The sequence below is a fragment of the Astyanax mexicanus genome, chromosome 1, assembly GCF_023375975.1.
Source record: "Astyanax mexicanus isolate ESR-SI-001 chromosome 1, AstMex3_surface, whole genome shotgun sequence".
Lineage (NCBI taxonomy): Eukaryota > Metazoa > Chordata > Actinopteri > Characiformes > Acestrorhamphidae > Astyanax > Astyanax mexicanus.
Genome location: NC_064408.1, coordinates 85,862,920 through 85,882,148, shown reverse-complemented (window position 1 = coordinate 85,882,148; position 19,229 = coordinate 85,862,920). Strand labels below are relative to the sequence as shown.

Below are 19,229 nucleotides of genomic sequence, written 5' to 3'. Positions count from 1 at the left end.
ATGCAAACATCTAAAAGCAATGGATTCATAGTAAAGTCTACATAGGGACTCCATGGTATGCGGGTTTTTGAGGTAGATGACACTGTATTAACACAAGGGCCTTTGCACTAAAATTAATGGTTAAAGTTAAATTAAATGTTTTATATGTTTATTAGCCATTTTTATTTAAAGCCAAGGTTAGGAATGATCTAGACCAGTTTTGACTATTGCTGATGGAAAAACCTTGGAGCTAAACCTCTTTCGTAAGTTTGTCATACATTTGATAAATGCTTTGTATCACGGTTCTAAATGGTACTAAATGCCCATCATTTTACCAAAAGTGTCCTTATATCAATACAGTGGCATTTATTTTGTATATTCTTTTGCAAATACTGGCAAACTGTTAAAGTACAGCTTGTGCATCCATTATGAATTCACTATGTAAATCAATGTCCCTCAAATAAATAAATAAATAAATAAATAAATAAATGTTACAGTGAATATTTTACCCACATTTTAGAGAAAAAAAACTGTCAGTTCTCTGTGCACACTTTTTACCACATCACAATTAGATAAACAAATAAGAATACCAAAATTAGGCTGGAGTTAGAATTTTTTTGGACTGTTTTTTAAAGATATTGCATACTTTTCTAGAATGGAATTACAAACATTTTACCAAAGATTTACAATCTTCAAACTGTACTTTCCCCAGTGCTGTGTTTAATATTCAAACAAGTCCTGAACACAATAACACTGAAATGTATGGACATGGTTTGGCCTAAGATAAAATGTACAGTCAGGTCTATAAGTTTTCAGGCAAATAAATGATTTTTGCCTTTGTACATCACCTCAGTGGATTTGAATAAAACAATAAAAATATTTTTAATATTCTTTTTAATACTTGGGTGTAGATCTTTTGCTGCCAGTGACTGCTTGAAGTCTGGAACCCATGAACCAAATTCTGAGTTTTCTCTCTTGAAAAGCTTCGTCAGGCCTTTACTGTGGTCTTCCTGCCATTTAAGAACATTCTGTTCCTTTGCCTTGGGCTGTACTGTAAAGGACCATCTTATCAGAGCTTATCAGAGAAGTGTATTTCTTCTTTATTTCAGTGTACCAACTTGTTAATATACAGTTTCTTCACCATAACAGGCATTTTAGTTTTTTTGTTCATCTGATAAATTCAATACAATAGAATCAATTGCAGATTATTTATATTCTTAATGTGTTAAGGAAAAATGGGCCACACCTGGCTTTTAAACTGTAAAAATGGCTTTGTTTAAATGACTGTAATCCCTAACAGTCCATGAAATACTTTTTTTGTACCCAATGAATTAAAGCTGAATAGATACACCACAAAATAACTAAAACTGTGCTGTGCTGTATAGAGGCAACAACTGCCCAAATACTTATGGACCGGATGAAAACCTACAGTTTTCCCCTATTACGCCAAGATATTTAATTGTGGAAAAAATATCCATATCCAAGTATCACTGGAGCTATAAAGCTCTTTACAAGTTAAGTTAAGTTATGCTATGAAATATTCTGATTATAGTTTTGTATTTATCACCTTTTGAAATGTACCCAATAACATACAAATTTTTTAAGCATTTAAAGAGTGATTCACAAAACAAACACAGAAACCTGAGTGTCAGTTTTCGTTGTAGGAATATTCTGAACATGGCTGTTCGGTATGGTAATTACAATGCAGTAAGTAAAGTTTTTAAAAAAGCATTGTGTTTCCACAGATAGATGCTGTATGGTACTGAGCATGCAATATAGTCAGTAGGTTTTATAACAGTGTTTGTGGAGAGCCTGGTTGTGCTTCATGTTAAGCCCTTATCTACTGTACTATTTACACAATGCCTAACAGTTCAGTCTGCTTTATCTGGCTTATTATCTGAGCTTTTACGCAAAGTATAAAACAAAACATTCGAAATAATACTTGTAGTAATGAAGTACAGTTACTTCAATAATAATAAAATAAATATTCCTCAGACCTGGAAAAATGTAACCCGTGAGTGACATTTTGGGATCAGATCACTGTTTCAAAACAAATTTTGAGTATTTTTGTGAATTTCATACATTTCAAATTGTTCCCTAGGTTTGGACCAATAGAAAAGGTTTATCTAAGGTAAGTATATGTAAAAATTGAGACAACTGCTCATCTGGAGTTTCTTATGAAATAGATTTTGAACACATTAGAGAGCCTCAGTGAGGTTATGCTCTGATGTTGGATGATTCGTTCTGGCACTCAGACTCATCTAAAATGTACTGGATAGAGCTCAGCTCCATCACTTCAGAAAAAGCAACTCCTCTGCTCCTCAGCTCAATACTTTATACCTCTCCAGCCATCTTGCAGCTAGGCATGGTGATATTGCTTGGTGGCTGATGTCAGAAGAGCTGTCTTAATACTTTTGGAAATATAATTAGTGAAGTTTTCCTTCAACAGCAATGAGATGACACACAGTAAGATGTCATCCTCATTTTTAGATGGCTACAGAACAGATGAGAATTGTCACCCTGGTGTGACTGCTGTGTTGTCCACTTGAGTTAGATTAATGAGCTAGCAATGTTGTCAGGTTACAGCTAATAATAGCCAGCAATCAAATTCTAAAACCACATCACTAATTTAACAACCACATGCAAACCCCACTTCCTGAAAACAATAAGCATAAATAAAACACAGAATGGCTAAAGTGACTAGCATGGAGCTCTTAGTACTAGTACTAAAAATGAGAAATACACAGTGGAATAATGTCCTGCCAAAACTGACTGTTCATGGAAAGATTCTTCTCTGTGAAGTGATTTTATGTTAGTGCTGAAATGTTTCTTTCTGAAGTTCTGTGCATTTTGATATGAAGGCTCTATTTTTAGCTATAAGCTATGGTAATTTGCATTTGACTTGAAGACTCAGCATTTCAGAATTTTCTAAGCATTTCAGCAGATCTGGGGTTGTATCTTTCTATTTCGTCCACAGCAGGAATCTTAGGTTTTTACAGAATCCCATTTGCTTGTGTACATGTGAAATGATTAACATTTAATCAATTAAAACACTTAAACAGTCTAAAACAAACTAGCTCTAATGCAAAAAATAAATTGAGGCACTTCAATTACTGTGAAAATAAGAGGTGAGATTTGCAAAGAAGCAAGATTTCATTTGAATGAGTTCATGCTGTTGTACAGATTTATATAAAAAAGGTTTTTTTCTGAAAACTATGCAAGTTTATGAATATCCATTATTGAGCCTGGCTCTACTAAATTATTCATATCACTGACTTTATTACTATAAATAAGAGAGGAGTTGGGATGATATTTACACATGTCCAGCATTTTTTGCGTTTGTTTACTCTCTGCTTTAGAAGTTGGATATTGTCCTGGAATGACAATGTATTATAACTAATTGACTTGAGGTAAAAATGCCTTAGAAAGCTGACATGGCCATTTTTATAACCGTGCCATAGTCTAAGTAATGACAAAGGTATCACAAAACACTGTAATCTAAAGGTTAAAATGTGCCATTATACCTATTTAGCATTATTTCCACATTTACCAAAATCTGACACTGTTGGACTGCCTACTCCTTTGAACTAAAACTTTTCACCAGTTGCTTTTTCATGAGTAGTAAATATAGAGTAAAGCAATTTCCCCAAGACTCAGGACTTGTATCTTATTACTTTCTCATTTTACTGTGGAGTGTGACCAAAGCTTAAACAGCAAAAAGGAAAAGAACAGAATCAGCAGTCCGCTTGTTCTGTTGTGATGTAAGAACTTGCTGTTTTCTATTGCCTACAATAATAGAAACATCGCTGTGGTTTGGTTGATTGTGTTTGTGTATTCCTATACATAATATGAGCAGATGTGTGTTTGCTTCTGTATTTGACCTGGTTGTTGGAGAATAACATGTATTATCCGTTATATTATGCAGCAATATCTTGATATAGTTGACCTAGACAGGCAACTCTGGAAGAAAGATTCACTTGGCCCAGTTCCATTCAGTACAAAGTTTCATTCAACAGCAAAGTCTAAAGGGAGTAAACGCTTTTGCTCTTATCCACATCTTGGCAAGAGTTTTCATTCTGACCCAAACACTGTCCCTAAAGGTACATTCCACATTAGTTTCTGAACTTGTATAGCTCCGTTTTGTCAGGCTGTCTGCAATCAGCAGGTCAAGATTCGATCATAAAAGAACCCTTGCATTCAGGTCAATGGAATGTCTAGCAAACCTGGAAACTTTGAAAAGCTTTAGCCTGGGTCATAAAGATGTCTCTACACATGAGCCATTGCGATGCAGAGAGCGATGGTCATGATTCAGGCATCCTTCGTTGCGGTGCACAATCAGCACGGGAAAGTACAGTGCGTCCTGATAGTTCGGAGGTAATGGTGGGTTTTCCTCCTCTTGGCCAGGCTGACCTGCCAGGCAGCGTGTGCTTTCAGTGGGGCAGCCTGGGTCATTCAGGCTGCCGCTGTGGCTCCTCCACAGACAGCTTCTTCTGGAGCCGTAGAGGCGACCCAGGGAAAAGCGGCTGCCGCTGAAGGGCAAGCGTGGGCTGCTGCTGTTGTTGCAGATGCTGAGGGCACTGCGAGAGAAAATGGACGAGCTGCTGATGGCCCTGTGGCAGCGCTCACAGTTCTGCCGATAGCCACCGCTGACCCCACGGGGTGAATATGTGTTGCAGCCTGATAGCTGGGCCAGGTCCATCAGCACAGCTTCAGAATAGCTGGGCACAAGCTGCTGGTTGGAACGAATATGCCACTCCAGCTCTGTGCTGTCGATGGTGTTGACCCGAGGGATGTGCCGGCAATACGGCCGCTCATCCAAAGGTGTGACGGGAACATAGTCAAAGCCAAATAGCTTTTCCACATGGTAGTGAAGATAAGCTGTACGGTACTCCATCAGGACTCGCAAGGGCCAGGAAAGTGTTAACGAGGCTGCTATCCAGAAGGCGCTGTGCTTTGCATACCATGGCAAGTTATCAGGATCTGAGAAGGCCATCACATACTCTCTGAAATCCACATTTTTGAGATGCATCCCTTCACGCGCCTCCATGTAATCATCCAAGCCTTCGTTTTCAGTGAAGAATCTGGCCCTCTGCGTCAGGTACGAGTTTTCTGACTCCACGTTGGCAAAGCTGAAGCACTTTGTGAAGCGAAGCTTGGTGATCGGGAACTCTTGTAAACCCATAAGCTGCTTGGAGATGTCCTTCACCCCGCAGTTCCCGTAGTCAAATTCAGCCTCCGCCACGTGCGTGTTGACCCGCTCGTGGTAAACCTGTGTGGTCGTGTAGGCATCTCCGTTGCGGTAGCGTGTCACTTGCCTCGTCCGACGCACATAATGGTAGCTAATTGCCTTCCACCAGATGCAGGGAGTGGCCTGCTGCATCCGCTGTACCCGTTCCGCCATGCTCTCCAGATCCACCTTATACTGCAGCTCGCTGTGGATGTAGCAATGCCAGCACTCCACCAGATACACCACGTAGAGCATTACCAGGAACGCCACGGGGATGTAGATGTAGCCGTTTGAGCAAGGGCTCTCGTGGTACGTCATGGGCTTCCCTTTGAAAGCACTGTCAAATGTAAGGCGTGTCACTTTGGTAATGGAGCACCATGCCATGGCCACCACACAACCGTACATGAGCAAGGTCAAGATGAGGCATTTCCATTGAGATTCTCGGCACAGGGCCTTGGTCAGGGACAGCTTCTGTGGCCGCTGCTGCATGGAACAGAAAAGACAAAGAACAGGAAAAAGATGTGTGAGCAATTCAATGGTTCAGCATGATTTATTAAATTATCATTATGATAGGAAATTATTCATACATCAAAAAACGTCAAACTTAATTTAATGATTCACCATGATACACTTTGTTTGAGTTACTTTGGCTTCATTCAAATGATTGAAAATTGACACTGAATACAAAACTTGTACTACATAGCCAGTAATAAAATATAAACAAATAAAAGAGTTTTAATATCATCACAACACAAGCATATTTTTATCATACATCATATTTTTCTATTATAATTTATATTGTCGAATTGTGTCATTCCTAAATTGCTGCTTTTTGCTCTCAGTCATAGAGTAATAAAAGGGTTTTTATATGATTCAAAGTATTTTTGCACTCCTTGTCAGCACAGCGGTTACTCATCAGACTTTGCTCACGTCCGACTCTGTCTGACTGAGGTCAGATGCAGAAACTGGCTTTAACAACACGTAAAATTTTGATGACTGGTGTCTGTGGTTTACAATGTTAAGGCATTTCTTACAAGTGACATGTTATCATCCAGACCAAATATTCATTCCATCCAACAGTTCATACCAAACAAAACATTCTGTCATTCTTTACACATTTAACCAAGTAAACAGTTTTACAGGATTCTCAAAAAAGAGGAGACAAAGTAAAATTCACACAGACTTACTGGACATGGAAAAACATTGTAGACTACCAGTATATGAATTACTCATATATTACTCAACTAAAAGAGCAGAGAAACTACAGAAAAAGTGTAAATGAGTAATGACAAGATCATTTAAAATAACAGTAACTGGTTTAAAGTAAAAGTATGGGTATCTGTACTACAATGTAACTCAATTCAAAGACAAGATAAACAAATAATATAGTGAAACTATGGGTAGTATATCAAACAAATCTAACTCAATTCAAAGATGTGAGCAGTGTCACAAGCTAACTCCAGTAAAATAGCTCAGAAACTGTAATATTGTGAAAGTGTGGGTACTGTAATTAAAGTCCAGCACAATAAAAAAAATGCCAAAATAACTGTACTACAGTGAAAGTGTGGGTACTGTAATTACAGTCCAACACAATTAAAAACTTGATTGTAGTGAAAGTATAAGTAGTATATCACAATTTCACTTACAGTTTAAAAAAATAGTTGATATAGTTCCTGCAAAAAAAGGCCTTAATAAAATGCAGGAATTCCACCCAAAGGGGGAAGGTGGTATTGTGGCTCACCCTGGGGATAGGTAAACCTGGAGGAACAGGGGAATATCCTCACAGTTGCCCAGACACTGGGCAGCCATTGTTCCAGGACAGAGGAGGCAGGGCTGGAGGACACAGTGGCAGGTACCAACACCAAGAATGTTTTCTGTTATGAATGGGTGCTGCAAGATATAGTGTTTGAGCTATACAAACACCTTGGAAAACCAGTGAAAGGGATGGTATGTATAGAGTATATATATATATATATATATATATATATAAATACGTGTGTGTGTGTATGTGTGTGTGTGGTATACAGGCAGCAGGTTTAAAGAGTGGCTCTCTGCTGATGTGCTTTTAGGGTGATGCTCCATGAGCGTGAAAGGGAATGGCATGTGTTGTGCTCTTTACACAGCAGCATGTTTTGAATAATTGATGCTCTGCTTCCACAATTATCCTCCCCACCTTGTCACATGAGCCCCCCCAGCGCCACCCTGGCAGGAAAACTATGACAATGGCCTGATCCTGTCTGAGTCGCAAAATGCATTGAGCAAAATATAGGACAGTCACTGTCTCACATTACATGGGTGTGATATCAGCTTTTACTCCTGGGCTGGTGAGAGCAGCTAATGTTACTTTAAGGCATTCGTTGCAGATCGGTGTGGAATGGCAGGGGTAGTCACCACAGGCTTTGACTGACAAGCTAAACACAGAAGCCTGAGTGATTCATTTGCAATAGATATTTTTTATTGATTCTCATTAGCTTCCTTTTTTGGGTAATCACTCACATTAACACACACTACCGTCCCACCTAATTGGTTAGTAGAACATTTTCTGGACGTTAGACAGTAGAATGTTCTTAGAACCTTCATCCTGTCAAGTTTTCTGTTTTATCAAAATGTAACTCAGTTAGAGAAAGCATAGAAACTGTTATACAGTGAAAGTACGGATACTGTATCACAATCTAACTCAATTCAAAGAGCAGTGAAACTGTACTATAGTGAAAGTACAGATATTGTATCACAATCTAACTCAAATCAAAGAGCATAGAAACTGTTCGACAGTGAAAGTATGAATACTGTATCACAATCTAACTCAATTCAAAGACCAGAGAAACTGTACTCATCCAGCTGGGAATGTTATTTGAGAAAAGTTCTAATAACTTTGTGATGAAAACTATTATTTTAAATGTTTTCAAAACATTCCTAGAACATTAATTCTGTAAAGTTACAGGTTAACCTTCCTGGAACCTTTTCAAAACATTGCTAAACATTTGTATAATGTTCTCTGTTTGCTGAAATGTCAGTGTTCATGCTGTGGTAAGAATGGTCCACTTGTCTCTGTCCATCCACTGATCCTTTCTTTCTTTGCTTTTTATTTTATTAACACTGTCTTATTTTTTTGCCTACTGATGAGAGAGCCAACACGTTATCAGAACTGATTCTGCATTTGTTGAAGGCAGTGAAAGATAAGTGGATGGGAGAAAAATTGGGGGGATCTGAAATTCTGCTCATTTCCCAAAGAAAATAATATTAAGGGAAACAACTTCAATAAGCAGATCCAATATTTTATTTTATGTTATGTTTTATGTATCAATTACGATAAATAAGTAGAAATTGTATCTAAAATATGCAGACAATTGTCATTCCTGTAAAGGATTTGTTCATCGTTTAAGACATTATAAACGTACCTTAAACTCATCATTGTATTCACGTATATTTATGTCCAAATGTGTCCAGACATTGCTGCTGACACTGTCGTTCACAATTCTTGCTGCAGATATTCCTTATGTCTCTGTGCTCAATGCCAAGCCTGGGCTACAGGGGTTTAAAACCCCCAAGTACTGTACTATGTAGCAGTGGAGCTCCACCCAAATACCCCATTGAGAATTCAATGGAAACCCTGGGACCTACATTAAAAGGCTGCTCACTGTTACTGAAAGTGTTCATGCATGTAATTGTCATCAGTCAGTGATTAGAATAATTGCTTCTGACATGTTGAGTCTTTTCAGGAAAAGAGAGCACTCGTGCTTGAAGGAATGGATATTTACACAGTGCTGGAACCTAGCAGAGTAAATCACAGCAGTTTATTCACCATATTAAAGCTGCCAGTCGGTCAAGAGAAATATGATGAGAGGGAATAAAAGCAATTCAGGAAGGAGGAGTGCTTTACTATCTAGTCGAGGTGAAGGGCGATTAGCTGTATTATTTTCCAGGCAAAATCAGAAGCGGCTGTAGCGGCTCAGTTTTGGACAAATCTGGATTGCGCTGTAAAGCAGCTAATCCTTCAGACAAAGCCTGTGCGATATTCCCTGCTCCCCCATGGCTGTGCTTGCAGGCCTGCTCACTTTCTGCTCGGCTTTTCAGCCTGTAATGTGGCGGGGATTCTTTCTGGGCTGACGAGGTGCTGCTGGTTCTGATAAGGCTGCTGGGGAGAGGCGCGAGAGCTGCGTCCCACTTTTCTGCAGACTATTTTAGCGTGCTGGAGTTTCTCAGCATGGTGATATGAGCCCAGAGGCCTGATCTGAGCTCCCATTGCTGTTACTCATCCCATTTCAAAGGAATGCAATATGGGAAACCTTATTAAGCAGAAAACCACTCAGTACTCCAGGCAGAGATGCTGACTGTAGTAGCTCTGTGGCAGATGTGATGACAGAAAATCTGTCTGTACCTTTGTGAACAATGTCACTTTACTCCCAAATGTGTTTGAACAATCATTCTTACATTTTGGTGAATGTAGAGGAATTAAAGTGCAAAAGTGTGAAAGTGACCACCATGATACAGGGATCATGCAGTCATATACAAATTTGGTAATATTACATGCGCGTACAACACCTGGAAACCTTAAGCTAACTAATATGGTATACTGTAGTCTTGATTGTCCCCCTGTCCCTGTTCCTCCTTCTCCCTCTTGCTGCTGTGTGTAGAAAGAGTGGCACATTAGCTCATTTCTCTCTATCTTTACTCTTTAGGCCCTATTTTACATATTGTTTAAAAATATCTTAAACATTGTTGTCTTGTAAATGACCTGCTTGTTCACCTTCACAGCTTGAACCAGCAGGTTAGTTTCCTGTGCTGAGAAGAGCAGAAGCGCTGAGCCCTTAAAATACCAATCTGCCCAAGTCAGAGTGCACCTGCCTCTTAAAAAGAATGGCAAGTGACACACTAATTGTTTTTTTTTTCACACTACGCCCAAAACACAGCCATGATTAATTAAAGAGAATAAGTACATGCACAAGAGGCCTATTTTCCCCATAATCAAGCTGCGAGATTGACGGTTTACCTTTAGATTGCGTACTGCTCTCACCTTTTCACAACTGAAAATAAACATATAATTCACTGATGTTATTATCTTATTTTAACTCACAAAATCATTGTGAATTGGATAAAGATGATGTGTCAGTGTTTTTGTTCACCTGATTTAACAGATCATTTAACCGGTTAAGGATATCTATTAACATATGTAGGGCAGAGTGCCTATAGGACCAAGACTGTGAAACACTAGCTTTTATACAGTTTATGTTGTTCTGCCTCCAGCCTATGAGCAGTGTGAGGTGCTCCCTCTTTTGCAGTACAAGGGTAATGATGTTAAGAGATTGCTGTTTTTCACAAAGTGAAAATATGATTGGTCATACAGCCTTGTTAACTGTTAACCAAACATGTCTTGACTGATGGACTACATTTGCAGTGAGCTGGAAATTATCCACCTTTGACTATTAGTTTACCAAAAGAAAGAGTAAAGTGAAGGAGTTCACTTATGGCCTCATGCGAGATGTGTTTTGTACATTTTGTAGATATACAGCCAAAATATATATGTACAGTGTATTTACAGTAAATTGTATATTTAAATATTTAAAACATATTCTAAAAATTCTCAATTGTAAAAAAATATGTGAACATCCCCTTTAAAAAGAGTACAGTAGTCTCAGCAGTGTTTCCTACTGAGTTACACTGCTGTCGATCTGGGTTTCAGTTCACGCCCCACAGCTCAAAGTGCTGCTCCACTAAGGCCTAAATAGTGTTTAAAAATGGTCCTTTATGTAATAGCCAGAGATGTTCAGTGCTTCAGCAAGCGATGGCACAATGACTTTCCTGATGGGATTTAAGTCTGCTGGTACAGCATAACTGCTGCATCATTACTCCGTAGGACATAGAGCTGCTTTGTTCGTCTCTGAATGAATGATGACCTGATAGTGGCCTAACCTTCCCCCTTCTGCTGAACACTTCATTATCTGGACGTTGTGATAGACTGCACACATCTGTAGTACCAGATACAGACTCAATTTGCCTTTCAAACACTGCAGAAGCTCCGTATCCGATGTGCTGATTTCCACAAGAATTTCCCAGAAGTTGGAAACATTGCGTGAGTTCACATGCACTAAATAATTTAATCATTATTCAGATTTCTATTTATTCAGGTGGTAAATGTTACTGGATATGACCTGATTGTTAAAAAAAAAACACTTTTGTCCATCTTTGCAGCACTATTAAGGAATTTTAAATTACATGTCACATAGTTCTGTGAGATGGATGCAAAGTAGAAAAACAATTATTGCCTAATTCATGTGAATAAAGTTTTTTCAATAATCTGATTACCCGAGTGCATGTAAATGTGTTGATCAGATTACTGCCAAAATATGATTTTCAATAGCTATCATGTTCATGACAATAATAATGGGTATATATGCATATGGGCTATATGAGACAATTAAACTGCAACAAAAAGGTCTTTTTGTTTTTTGTTTTTGTTTATGTTGTTGTAATGTCATAAAAAGCAACACATTTTCATATATTTATTCATTAGCCTACAGCAGCCAAGCATTAAACACAAATAGTCGTATAAGTAAAAGAGAAGTAAAAATTTTAGACATGTAGTAAAAAATAGACAAGGCACAAAGCATGGAAATAATAAAATTAAATACAACAACTGAAAACAATAAATAAAGTAATAAAAAATCAATTATGATAATGGTGATAAAAGACAATGACAAAACTAAAGAGTATCTAAAAAAAAATAACCCAATAAAATCAATAAACCCGCTCAAACTCAGCATGATATAGGGCAACAAATAAGGTTTTTTATACCTCAGTTAGTTTAATAGACACAGTTACAGAAACAGCCTATTCAAATATTTTGGTTGGAAAATGGATGCATAATCATGAATAATTATGATTATAATTATGTTTTTGGTTCATTAGCCCATAGAAATGTCATAATTGGACCTTATTTAAGAAAAATATATATTTTTAAAAAGTGGAATATGGTCTGTGGACATTTGTCTTTTAAGCAGAATTCATTAAAATTAGCTGACATAAGAGATCCACTGGTTCCTAAAAAAGAAAATGTACGCACTTGTTTTTTTCACACCTCATTTGTTAACACCCCCACATGTGTGTAGCTGTGAATTGTTAGAAAAAATGTCAGACACATTCTCAGGATGAAGTGCTGATTTCGAAGCAGTGGCTGTGTGAATTCAGATTATTCTTGTATCTCTTGGAATGTAAGGTTGTTCTGATGATGTCACCCTGTTCCTGCAGATTGTTCAGACATACACTCAAACTGAAAACCTCACATTCTCCTCTTCCCAAAGAGCTTTAATTTAATGGAGAACTGCTCCGGATGAGTTCTGGAGTAAAGTGGAGTGACTGTCACGCTGGTGGAAGCAGCCGGAGATGATGTGTGCTTTATGTCATGGTCTGTAATCCTGCTGGACATGTCCATTTACAGAGGGTCATAAAGGGACACATGTCAGCTATGGCATCAGCGCTTAAACACAGTATGTCATCTCTGAATGATGCAGAGTTGTTGTTGATTAGCCTAAGGCATGTCAGGGAAACCTTCCCTAGGCCATGTACTATACTGAAGAATGTATCTTTAAGCATGGACCCCCACTGACCCAGTTGTCATGGATACCCCTTTGATTTGCGTTCCATTGAGCGCATCATTTTGCATACAAATTTTATAGCATTTTCCACTGCTTTGGTTGTCAAGTTTATCTGTTAGATTTGCTTTTATTTGAAGGCATTATTGGACTGCATGATACTGGATGAAAAAAAACGACATTGCAATATTTTTTGGTTATATATATTTTATATTTTGCTATATATATTGCAATTTTGGAATGGATTTGAGAGTGATGCTTCCTCAGACCTTTGCCTTTTTTGCCTTAGCACCTTAGCTAAGTCTTAATACTGAAAGAGCAGTGTTCTTATTTATTTAATTATATATTGTATATCAATATTAAAAAATACAGGATGTTTGACTACATTTTACCAGAAGTCAATAATCCAGCATGTGATAATATTTGAAGACTAGAGTCAAATAAATTATACTAGGCATATAAAATGAGACTGCCTTGTAGATATATCCTGGTAAATGAGAATAATCTGAATTGTATTGTGACTGTATTATGCAACTTTTTCCCCAAAAATGTACAAAAATTCAGAAACAATATCTTCTTGTTGTGCAGCCCTAATGCATAATTTTCCATCTGACTTTAAAAAAGGGCTGGTAAAATATATATGATATTTAAAAACATTTTTAAAATACACAATATGTATTATCACATTTTGAAACAGAATGCATTAGTAGCAGGAGATAGTTAAAAGCACTAATCAAATCCTACACTTATGTAATCCTACACTTATGTAATTTTTTATTAATAATGTACAGTAAAGTACATAAGTACGTAATTACATTTAACCCATGACAAAATATATCATGATATGATTAAATATATATATATATATATATAAAATATATATAAAAACCCTTCTTTTAAAGTGTTTTTTTTTCCAGAACCACATCATAGTGTACCTTCAAATGAAACATAGTATTAGTGAGGGTCTTTAAGCTAGCTGAGATTTTCTCCATTACAGATGGGGCTTGCCCTCATCCCCCACTTCCTCGGTTGTCACGGTTACCTCTTTGACTGCTTTGATTTGAAGGAACTGATTATCATTTTATGGCGCTTGATTTTCTTACTTCTTAGGGGTGACTGTACCCTTTGCTGCTGTAAGAGAGAATACACTTTAAAAAAGCATGGTCCTAAATGTTTTTGGTATTTGCCTCATCTTTTGAGGTATCCCTTTAAACTGCCAAAAAAATGGTCCCAGTTTAATCTCCATCTATTCTCAATTTCTTTGTAGTGAAAAATGTGCAAATATTCAGTAGACAGATAAGGTTTATGAATACAATCCAGCTGTTTAAAGGTCAGACACATTAGGCAAATAAGTATCATCATGTTTGTTAAATGGGAGCATCCTGTTTTTGTCAGTGATGATCAGTGTTTAGTTTCAGTCTTCAATCTGCATTTCTCTTATTGATGCAACAGAATGGGTAGCATAATAATAAATATCCCTCTGCCTCCCCCTTATTCTGGAGTGCTTGCCCCACACCATTACCCCATCAACAGTCTGTGCTGTGGACACAAGGCAGGAGGGATCCAAGGATTCATGCTGTGTCTGCCAAGATCTGACCTGCCATCTGCCTGTGGCAGCAGAAATCAACACACATCAGACTGAGCAGCAATTCTCCAATTTTCCGTCATCTAGTTTTTCATGATTAACTGCATCCTGTAGTCTTTCTGATCTCAGCATGAATGAGACCACCATGGTCTTCCATTGCTGAAGACCATCTGCTTCATGATTTAACACTGCATGGAGATGTGCCCTTCAGTTCACCACTTTTGTGTAATGCCTACTTGGGTATTCATGGCCTTTGGTAAATTTTTCCTCTAACCTGTCTCATTAACCGAATGCTTCTGCTTGCAGATCTGCCACTCACTGGATGTTTTTTTTGTTTATCACATCACTGTGGGTGAACTCCAGACTGTCCCTAGAGAGAGCTGTTTCTGGAGCCAAATCTTGCCATGCTTGTCCATTCTTATGTTTGGTACAGCAGCATTTAAGCAATCTCAGCCCAATATCTCCTTTGCTAAAAAACACTAAAGGCTCTCCCTTTTGAATGGGAATCTCTAACCACATGATCTCTAATGGCCCTGTGAATGTGGTTTATGATACTGAGTGACTCACAGCTATCTATCTATAAACATGGATTCAAGCCCAAAATCTTGTTGATACAAACTTCAGACATCAGACACATCTTGGGTGATCCAATATATAAATGTATGATTTATGTAAGAGAAAATTTGTGCAAATTAGTTGTAAGCTATTGCTGTATGGAGAAAGAGTATATATATATATATATATATATATATATATATATATATATATATATATATATATATATATATACGTATATATATATATATATATATATATATATATATATATATATATATATATATATATATATATATATATATATAATGCTAAGCTCCTTTACTCACTAAGCTGATAGGAACATTATAACTGTATAGTTACTGGACAGAATGGATTCCACAAGATGTTGGAAACATTCTTCTAAGATTCCTCATTCCTCTAAGAGTCAAGGTTGATGTGAGTGTGTCATTCAGTTCCTGGAGAGTATCCCATCCTTTCACATACAAACTGTTCATTGTCATGTTCATAAACCAAGTTTGAAAGCTTTGTGACATGATCTTATTATCATCCTGGAATTGGCTAAAAGGAGATGGGTAAGTTGTGGTCATGTAGGGATGCACCTGGTCAGCAACAAGAAGTTGTTCTGTTCTGCTGAGCCAATGTCCACTGCAGCCTCAGCTTTCTGTTCTTGGCTTACAGATGAGAGCAATTTAGTGTGCTCTTCTGCTGTTGTAGACCACCCACCTAGTAGTTATATGAATTATGGTAGCTTTTCTTTCAACTAAAATCAGGCTGGTCTTTCTCTTTTGGCTACTTTCTGTCTTATCAAAAATGTCTTTCTGTATGCAGGACTGCTGCTCACTGGATTTTCTGGATGTTTATTCTTTATTTCACCACTCTGAGTGAATTCTTCATATCAGCAGTTCCAGAAATACTTAAACCAACCTCCCAGGCAACAATCAGGGCACTCTCAAAATGAGTGAGATCAATGAAATTGGATTTTTTTTCCCTCATTCTGATGGTTGATGTGAACATTACTTAAAGCTGCTGGTCAATAACTAGATGAATTCGACCTGCTGAAACTATAGATTGGCTGGTGTCCTAATAAAATGCTCAGTGAGTGTGCATGAAGTATACATTCCCTAACTGTGATTGAATGGATTTATAATGCATTTGATAACTAATAAGTGTAAAAACAAATAATAATTCTCCTGCACATCCTTTTGTACAGTCTAGTTCTCATCATGCATGCAGGCTTTCCACTAGAACTGGAACAGACTGATAGCAGTGCTTTAAACGTGGCAGGGCTGCTTCTCTTTGTTTATAGAGGGGGTGATGTGCTGAGATCAGTCACCTGTCCTCCTGTGCTTTGTTCAGTCATAATTAATCAGACGTGATTATGAGATGAGATGATCCACGCCAGCTTTTTTTTTCAATACGCCAGCTTTTTTTCCCTGGCACGTAGTGATGAAACAGAAGGGTATGCACATAAATAATAATCATGAATGGCATGATTTAAAAAAAAAGTAATGCAAACACAAACGCATGCGACAAAATATATGGGAAAAAGCACAGCACTGCTATCAGGGAAGGCAATGCATTATACATGTATATACCAGTACAGTAAGACTTTCTCTGTCTCTCTTTGTGTGTGTCTTACCTCCTCGCGGGGACTCTCCGGTTCGTCTCCCGAAGCTGGAGCTGCGGCTGGGCTGCTAGCGGTGGTCGTAGCTGTAGCCGTAGCCGTGGTCGTGGCCGGGGCGGCCGATGCTGGTGACATGTCTGTGCGGGCAGGGGGCCATGCATCATCCACAGAGCTCGCACGAGGGGACGGTCAGCGCAGCAGCAGCAGCACCAGTAGCCCACCGCTTACTGACACACAGAAAAACAGCTCAGAAAACGCTGCCATGTGCTTTCAGAGCAGAACAGCTGCACGCGCTGCATGTGTGAACGCCATCCTACAGCAGCACCTCATCCTCCTTCAGGACTGAACTGAACTGATCAAAAGAAGGAGCATCGCAGCCTGGGGCCCTCCTGCACCTTCTGCAGCTCCTGCAGCTCCTGCACCACAGCGCTCAGCTCCAGCGAGCAGGAGGTGTAGCCTGGTGTGAGAGCGGCAGCGCGCCGATTAATAACGATCAGTGAAAAAACACACAGCGCGGAGCTGCACGTGCGCGCGCGCCCGCTCCGCCACGACGCTGAATGGGAATGATGAGAGGAGGGGGAGGAGCTCGAGCGGAGCACAGACATAAAGGTGTGCTCAAAAGGCGACTCCAGCAGCATCTTAAAAGTGTCAGTCCACTAGTTTTTAATTAACGTTAGAATGTGTAACAACACCCATCATGCTAAAACTTCCTTGCAATACATGCATTGTGACACAGTCTTCTTTTTTACTCTTTTAAATCGTTAGCTGTCTTCAGTTTTAATTCTGCGTTTCTTTTGTTTAATGCAATGCGTTGTGGTTGGTGTGGCGCAGTGGATAACACCAGCCCCAGTCAGTGAGCTACCACATCATGTGGTAGACTAGGATTCAATTCAATCTAGGTGACTATGTTGTGCTACACCAATAAGAGTCCTTGGTGCAGACTCCTAACATTGACCAGCCTTTGTAATAGAAATAACCTTGTCACTCTGGATAAGAGTGTCAGCTAAATGCCTCACATGTAAATGAAAAAGCAGGTGTAGACTGAGTTTGCTGTTCTGATATCTCCATGTTCACTGTAGCTATTGTATCAGCACCATTAGCAGTACCATGGTTGCTCAGGTAAACAGCAAAAGCTGTTAGGCCTATTCACCTTATTCGTCCACCTTATGCACTCTGCACTTATGCACACCTTATGCATACTGATCATAAAATATCAGTATTTAACCATATTTACAGCTATTTACTGCACAGCTAACCAGCTTTCACACACAACACACGCAAAGAGGGGAGTGCTTATATTCACTGCCTTCCAGAGAAGAGGTGCTGTGCCATCAACTGTAGACCCAGATCCTCTTCTGTGGAAGGAGGTGGTCATTTTTCTGTGGTGTATTCAAAACTGTGCTGTTAAAGTTAATTCCTCCTCTTCTTTCAGTTACTGTGACACCCTATAACTAACTGCACCAGACATTCCAAAACAAAGTAACCAAACCTGGCCCTCCCTGTCATCATGCAGAATAAGTGGCTAGCCAGAAAAAAAGTACTTAGTACTTGTATTTAGAATATATTTTTTGTCTTTTATATAATATATATTACTATATAATTTGCCCTCTGCCCACTCAGGAAGACAACCAAAAAATATTTTTTGTCCTAAAAACGCCATGCAAAAAGACATTAACTTATTAATCTGAAAGATGTCTAAAGACATTTTAAAATAATTCTAGGATATATTAAGAGGACGTTCTAAGGGCTTTCTATCATCAATCTAAGAGTGTTCTAAAGTGCAGTAAAGTATAGTGTTAAGTAGTTTTAAAGAGATTTTAATAAAATAATGTAAGAATTTTTTTTTTCTAAAAGCTTTTCAATGACATTCTAATATAATTCTAAAAGTGTTCTAAAGACAAAAGCATTCGTATGAAATGTTTCATATAACATTTTAGAGTTATGGTGTATGTAAAACTGTAATAAAGCTTCAGTAGTGAATTGAAATATTTTGGCCACATATATTTTGCAGCTTCTTAGGAGCTCCCCCTGCTGGAAACACAGAGACCTGCTCCCAGACTGTTGAGTGTGCCACAGCAACGCAGAAGTGTGATTTTCCTCATCTTACCATTTTGCAAACTTTAGCTTTAAGGCTGCCTCAGTGAGATTGGGGTGGTCACCCACTATGCTTCACCACATCCTCTGAAGGACACTCATGACCCTGGCATGGCTCAAACACCAAACCTTGTGATTAGGAGTCACTTGCATGCACTATAGGCTACTATTGCGCCATACATTAATATATTTGTTCATATAGCTTAAGTAGTTCACTGTTTAGCCTCATGTTTAGCCTCATTTAGACTACACTGCAAAATAAAGCTACGTTTATATAGTTTTGATACATGCATTTATACATTTCCCTCCTTTTTTTAGCATTTTTTTTGCAACTCTTGTCTATCCTGATGAGACTAGAGTGCAAAATGGAGCTAACTTTGTCCCAGAAGTTACAGCCGTGGTGTGTGTGTGTGTTATTAGAACTGGGGAATTCCCAACTGCACACAAACATTCGTCTCAGGCCACGCCTATTCGCTTGCCCACACACCGCACACTTTAGTAACAACATGTCTATTTATGAACATTAGCTCCGCCTGTCGTCTGTCTGGCCACGCCCATTGGCGAATAACCCTG

At 38.5% G+C, this 19,229-nt stretch overlaps 1 protein-coding gene across 1 annotated transcript; it reads right to left on the bottom strand.

Annotated features, from left to right (window-relative positions):
• Positions 1–1,141: 1,141 nt before the first annotated feature.
• On the bottom strand, positions 1,142–17,093 carry tmem151ba (transmembrane protein 151Ba). Its single transcript, XM_007255539.4, has 2 exons — positions 16,578–17,093; positions 1,142–5,689 (listed from the first exon to the last, which is right to left on the bottom strand). Exons 1-2 carry the CDS (start codon positions 16,695–16,697, stop codon positions 4,232–4,234), a joined length of 1,578 nt encoding a protein of 525 aa, XP_007255601.2. The 5' UTR covers positions 16,698–17,093; the 3' UTR covers positions 1,142–4,231.
• Between the last annotated feature and the right edge of the window lie 2,136 nt (positions 17,094–19,229).